The sequence below is a fragment of the Populus euphratica genome, unplaced genomic scaffold (genome assembly GCF_000495115.2).
Source record: "Populus euphratica unplaced genomic scaffold, PopEup_1.0 scaffold2706.1, whole genome shotgun sequence".
Taxonomy (NCBI): Eukaryota; Viridiplantae; Streptophyta; class Magnoliopsida; order Malpighiales; family Salicaceae; genus Populus; species Populus euphratica.
The window spans coordinates 1-7,300 of NW_011502544.1; the positions used below are offsets into that span (position 1 = coordinate 1).

The following is a 7,300-nucleotide window of genomic DNA, read 5'->3' on the forward strand; positions in this document are numbered from 1 at the left end:
AAACTCAAGGGATCAAAGTGATATTTGTTCATAGTTTTCAATTATCACTAGCAACTCCGGGGGTGTTGTGTGCTATGCTGCCATTGTCAAAACCATTTCTTCTCTCCTATATTACACTTTTTTTTTTAATGAAGCTTGAAAATTCTTGTATCAAATTATACCTTAAAAATTAATACATTGATCCTTTTAGCTAGAGTTTATCAAAACCCTAGCAATATTGGAGCCTGGGGTCCGATTAGGGCTCTGGGGTGCGGTTGGGACGAGGGTTCTCCTCCTCCTCTCTCTGTTTGAGTTACTAACCCTTGGAATTGATCGTGCCATATGGCCTAAGCCTGGCTGGCTGGCGGGTCTAGTTAGACCTGGCTAACTGGCTGGTCCTGTTGGGCCTATTGCTAGTCTTAGTTTTTCTTCTTCCCTGCGTTAGCGTGGAATGCCTTTTACTTCTTCAGCCTCGGTTGAGCTTGCTAGGCTTAGCAAATTGCAGCCCAGCAAGAGACATGTTCCGATACGAAGTACATGGAATCCGGGTCAATTAATGTTCTAGGATATGGGTTTGGAAATTCGATGAAAATTTTATTTTATAAAAGTTTAGATTTTTTATTTAAAATTAATTTTTTATATAAATTTTCAGATTATAATATCAAAAATAATTTTTTTTAAAAAAAATATTTTAACCGCAACTATTACAATACTCTCAAATATTATATTTTAAATATAAATAAGAATCCTCAAATTATTTATGTTAATCCTAGAAATAAACCAAACCAACAACCCTAAATAATTATTTTGAAGAATAAATATAAGGTTAAATTACAAGTTAGGTATCTTAAAATTACAAGGATAACTAAAGGCTAAATAATTTTTTTAAAAAAATTATTTTTTACCTTGAAGAATAAAAATAATATTATTTAAGAGATAATTTTTTTAATTAAATACGAATTAAATTTGAACTTCAAGTTAAAAGAAGTCATATTATTTTTTGAGAGCAATAATAGAATACCTAGTGGTAAATTTCATATCTTATTTTTCTTTTGGAATTTAATTATATTCTATTCGTTAGAATTCTAGTACCATCGAACAAGGAAGCAATGCTTAATATTTCACTTAAAAATACAAATCTAATTTCAAATAATGGAAAAGAAAGGTTACAACATGATTTAAATTTGAGGCAGCTAGCACATATGAAACTGAAAACTGAAAGCACCTGTGAAAACTGAAAACTGAAGAACATCTGTCTAATTTAGAAAGGAGCTGTAACTACAGAAAGGGTGATAAAATAAAGAAGAAAAAAGCTGCTGCTGAAATATTTACAACAAGTGAAAAGGATCCTGCAGACTCGAAATATGATCATAAACACCCGTTTTTAACATCGCCATTAACCACTCAAGAAGCCGTCAACCTTGTCATTAACAGCAGCTGTTAGGAACTTGATGCACATTGGAGGACTGACACCGGAAAGAGCAAGAATGGCCGCAGGGATACCCCACAAAGACTCGCCACAAATGAGGCCAGATGCGACAGCCGGGCCAAAGTCACTGGCTTTTTGCTTGTTACTTAACTCCAAGAGGAAGAGAATCAAACTCCCAACACACATGTCAATGGCAAAGTAGCCACCAAGATAGAATGGAATTGCCAGGCACATTGGGCTAGGAATGAACCTGTAGATTCTGTACTTGGTTTCGTATTTCCTTAACAACTCGGTCACAAGGTTAATAACCATGGCGGCGATGAAGAATATGATGGAGAATTTAAAGCAATTCTTGGGGAGGGAAGAAACACCTTCAGTACCAAGCATGGCAATCCCACGATAGACTCCACCATAAGGTGCAGGGTAGGCGCTACCTTCCTCACCGACAGGGTACGCCTGATAGAAGACCCAGAATACTAATGGGGTTAAAACACAACCCATGGCGGTGCCTATGACTTGACTGAAGAACATAGAGCGAGGAGACGAGAGGGTGAGGTATCCTGTCTTGAAGTCTTGCATAAGATCAGATGCTGTTGAGACAATGCTCATCATCACACCACAAGAAGCAAGACCAGCAATGATACCACCATTCGGGAGGCCAACCCAAGCACTAAAGATGATGATGGCAAATTTGCCGTAGTTGGATGCAAGAGACCAATCTGTAAGACCGCATCCGTAGGCATTGCAGAAGGCTAAAACTGGGGCAATCACATAAGCAACCAGAATTTGGTACCATTTCAATTGAGGAAAGATATGTGGCACTGCAATGATAGAAACGATTGCTAGAAGGATGTAGCCACCTCCAGCTACCCAATTTGGGATCTGGTCTTTTAAAAAGAATTCCGTTCTACGCTTTTCGTCATACTTCACAAGCTTAGAGTTCTCATCATCACCAAAATCAGGAACCTCAGAGTCTTTCTTCTTGATATTAGTTATTAGACTAATTGTGGTTTTGGAAAGCATGAAGATGACATGGAAAAGACCGTCGCCCAACATTGTGGCAATAGCCATAAAAACCTGAAAAAACGAATGACAGGATTAAAAATTTCTGAAACACGATAGCCCAACTAGAAAATGACCATAGCAGAATAACAGCTTGAATTAAGGAAGAATACCCTGTATCCCTGGATTCCATGGAGACTTGACGGTTTTTCGTCAGCGCTATACCAGTCACCTTTCTTAGTCTCAATAATTGGCCACAGGATTCCCCATGATAGGATGGCTCCAAGAAGCAAGGAAATGTTCACCATGTAAGGACAGATCATTCCAACACCAACATATGTTGCTGAGAAATCAAAGTAGAACCTGTTCGACAAATTTTAACTTGTCGGTATAAAGGATCATGAAGAAATCACCCACAATTTGTTGCGCAGAACCGAAGATGCAATAGTGATCCTGAAAGACCTACCTGCGAGCGAAGGCTTGGGGTCCAAAAGTGGGGAAGCTAGCGAATCCACATCCATCTGCAGCAGTCCAAAACCACTGGAAACCGGCCCACAAAAAGCTGCCGGCGAAATATTTGAACAGGACAGAAACTTGCTTCCTGTACATGCATCAGAAAATGTTAGCAATCACCGACATAATACCATAGAATTCACAACCTCTCCTTCCCCATCTCACCACTCAATAATGCTTACTTTGCTAGCTTGGCTCCTTTAGGTGTGTGAAAGCTGTTGATAAGGTATGCAGTGGCTGTTCCACTAGGATATGTTAGCTTGTACTTCAAGATCATCAGCTGCAAGATTAATTTAAGAATATCAGATGAATAATAAAAAGAAAATAAATACTATTTAAAAAACAAACCATAATTTACTGTATTTAATCGTTACCTTCCTCAGAGGCACAATAGAGAACAGGCCAACAAAGCTCACAGCAAACAGAAATCCAATCATCCAACCAAGATGGAGTTCTTTCATGTTTGCAGGTGTATTCCCTCCTTCTGATTGATTAGCTATCCTTGGTGTCATACCAAGCAAGTAACTTGCAGTCCCACCTAACAGTTATTATGCCACAAAATTAGAGAGAATTGATCAAAATTAGAACTGAAAGAACAAGATGGAATACATTGGAACTTTATGAAAATCATTCTCTAGGATTCTTTTTTATTGGTAGTCACTGCTTTTCATAATCCTAATATCAAGAAGAAAGCAATAATTAAAGATTTAAATGGAATGAGATTTGTTTCAAGTTTTGGTCCACAAAAATCCCAACAAGATCTAAATCAATGAAGGAACGACTAAAAGATCCAACATTTACATTCATTGTCCACAAACAATCATGCAGCATTTAATGTTTATCATCACAATCCGAAATCACCATTGATTTATAGGTGTTTGGAACTCCAAGGCCTGATTTTATTTGTTTATTTTTATCAAAGATTCGGTTCCAAACGTGCTGTTAGTGAACGAGGAAGGTGATACTTGGTCAAAAGTGATAGAATCTAATGTGATCTACGATGAAAGATGATGGGAAAAAAAAACACAGCAAGAAACAAATAAATAACAGAAGGGCACGTAGAAACATACTGCTGAATGCAATGCCAGAAGAGGCAACCACGCATGTTTGCACCACGGTATTTTCTTGTCTAGTGAAAGGCTGCTTCAAGAATCCAGCTTTTCCAAGCAATGAAGTCCAGAATTTAAGGATGGCAAAACCCAACAAGCCGGCCGCAACATTAAGTGAAGGGATCACACCAGTTGTGAGATTAAGCTTGCAAACAATGAAGTTGAACACAATACTCAAAACCAGGCTTGTTAACATGGCCCTCAAAGTAATTTGCTTCGCCCATGGGGGAACTTCTGTGTCCTTGAATCCCTCTTCAACCATAACCTCCTCTTTCTCATCAGCGGAAGAGACCTGGTCTTCTCCTCCATCAAAAGGGTTTCTGTAATTCTCTCCATGATCTCCGCCACTCCTCCTTCTCTCCATCGTTTCCTTCCAAGGATAATATCTCTATACAAAGTGCAAACTCCTTGTGTTCTCTCTTTGTATAGAGATATAAATTACGTTATCTCTCCCCCTCTCCTCTTCTCACTTTTTTCTCCCTTCTTATCTCTCATACAAGTGTTGGAGTTTTTAGGCCTGATCGAGATATTTATAAGCAATAGAATCCCAAGAGATCCCGAAAGCTTGAAGTTGTTGCACATAAAACGGAAATAGTAAACACAGCTATTTTAAGTCGAAACTTTCCTGAGGTCCAGAGAGTTTTAAGTGCAATATGGATCCTACGAGTCCCTCGTTGTTAAGAACAGGGAGGTCCTTGTTGTTAAGAACAGGAATGGTATAGACCCTCATGCGCGCAGCTGTCCTGCCTCAGTCGTTGTGCACAAATTGGTGCTAAACATACATGGCCTTGTTGAAGGGTTAAGATTCAATAATCTTGTTAAGCGGTGATTATTCAAAACAGCTGTTCTTCAATTCATTACGTAAGCTGAGATGCTATATATAGTATGGAGGAATATAAATTGTTGACTGGCTGGAATCTACTTAAGACCACTCTCTGTCAAAGAGATAAATGGGTTGTCTCCCTAAGTTTGGATTGTTACAGTTGTGCTCTACTAAATTTAGATGATTTGTCTAATGCCCAGTCAAATAATGATATAGCAGGGACTTGTGGTTAGGGAGCCAAGCAACAACGTTTGGAGGCTTACTAGATCATACCTACAGAAGAATAGAGAAGTTCAATAGTAAATGTAAATTTACAAGGACCATTATGCTCAATACGACGTCTTTGGAGGCTTCAATTCCGCCTCCATGATAGAAGAAGATGGATTTAATCTTGAGATTATAGAATAAGTTGTAAATTCTTGCAGCAGATACTGAAGATTAAAGGTATAAATATTACATATACTAAAGATTAATGGAGAAGATATTACATATTAAAAGATAATATTCAAGATCCTGTAGTAATTATATTACCTTATGTTATGTCTATTACCTCATTTAAATGATTATATAATTTGTATTTATTTTTTTTTATAATTAAGGACATAATCAAATATATTAGCTGCCATGTTAAGAATTGATTCTAATCTATATATACTTGTAACTCTATCATTTATATTGTCTCTATCATTCATATTGTCACTAATTCAGTGTTTCATGAAAACACAAAATATTTCAAAGTAAATTGTCATTACAGTCACATCCATATGCACATACTAAATTTATTCAAACATCCTATATGCACATCCATGACTAACTTGCTGATGTGTTTAGAAAAATCATGTCATCTAGTCAGTTTTATTATTTGTTCAATAAGCTTGAAACAATTAATCTACTGGATCCATATTAAGAGAGAGTCTCGAAAATTATAGTATAAGTTTTTCAGATATTATAGATATTGAAAATTAATGGTGTAGATATTATAAATATTAAAAATTAATGGAGTAGATACTGCAATATCAAAAAATAATATTCAATATTCTGTAGTAATTATATTATCTTATATATGTTATGTTTATTATCTAGTTTAGATGATCATGTAATTATTATTTATTTTTTTTATAATCAATAACAGAATCAAATATATTAGAAATTTATTCTAGTTCATGTATACGTGTAACTCTGCCAGTAGTATAATTATGATTGAGAGATTGTACTTCTCTAAAGTTTTACAATTAACTTCTTGAATTAATCCAATAATACACTAACTACTCAAAACAATGAAGAAAGGGATGAGCTCAAGCTTGTGTTTGAGTTCGTGAAGACTCAGTCAGCGTCTTTTGTTTTTTAAAATTTTTATTTTTATTTTTTTTATTTTAAAATATTTTTATTATAACTATAATTGTAATAAAATTGTTCATAAGAATGTAATAAATGACCAATATACCAAACCTATTAACTATAAATTCAAATTCTTTCATCAATGGGTCATGCGTCAAGTAATCTTAAATTTAAACATGCCATGCTATAATATCACTTGTCAATTATTCAACCATTTTCAATGCATGCAATAAATTATGGCTGTGGCTTGTCGCTTAACACAATTTTCCCAGAAGAAAAACCTTTCATGTTGACGAGGGGTTGAACATTGCTATCAGAAACTCCTTCACAGGGAAGCACCTCGAAAGCTAGCAATCAGATATTAGATGCTTCCACTGTAAAAAGCTGCATAATAAAATCAAAATGGGTTGTATGTGTGGTAAGAGTAATGACTTGAAAAATAAACCAAATAAAATATTATGAAATAAATATTTTATATTAATATCTAAATAATTTAATTTAATTTAAAAATAAAATTTTTATTAAAAAAAGTAAATTTAACAACAAATAACAAATAAAAAAAATTAAGATAATCCGAGTCACGTTTAAAATCTGTAAAAAAAATCATTTAGAGAGAAAAAAAAAGATATTGATATCTAATTAAATAAACATTAAAAAATAAAATATGAAAAACATGAGCATAAAAAGGGAGGAAAAACAAGGAAATTGAGGTGAATCTCCAGAACTTGAGTTAATTTTTTAAAGTCGTAACATGTGAAATATTAGATTCAGATTTAATCAAAAAGATTAATCCCAACCAATTTAATACTAAAACAATTTAAAAAACTTTCCAAAAAAAACAATCAAACTAATAAAGGAAAAATTTAATAGAAAAAAAATAAAGAATGATGAAATCATAAAAAAAAAAAATTAATTTTAAAAATTATTTTAGATAAAAAATAACAATAAAAAGAATATAAACTAAATCTTATAAAATAAAAATTTAAAGAATGATGAAATTAAAAATAAATAAATTTGATAAATTATTTTAAATAAAATAAATAATAATTAAAAGATTAAAAATAAAATTTAAATAAATAAATTAAAGAGTTGATTTGAAAATATAAA

The 7,300-nt window shown here is 33.9% G+C and overlaps 1 protein-coding gene across 1 annotated transcript; it reads right to left on the reverse strand.

Moving 5' to 3' along the window:
* Positions 1-1,233: 1,233 nt before the first annotated feature.
* On the reverse strand, positions 1,234-4,507 carry LOC105119279 (probable metal-nicotianamine transporter YSL7). Its single transcript, XM_011017401.1, has 6 exons — positions 3,994-4,507; positions 3,298-3,461; positions 3,106-3,203; positions 2,877-3,011; positions 2,584-2,773; positions 1,234-2,485 (listed from the first exon to the last, which is right to left on the reverse strand). The coding sequence occupies exons 1-6, from the start codon at positions 4,394-4,396 to the stop codon at positions 1,376-1,378; spliced, it is 2,100 nt and encodes a 699-aa protein (XP_011015703.1). The 5' UTR covers positions 4,397-4,507; the 3' UTR covers positions 1,234-1,375.
* Between the last annotated feature and the right edge of the window lie 2,793 nt (positions 4,508-7,300).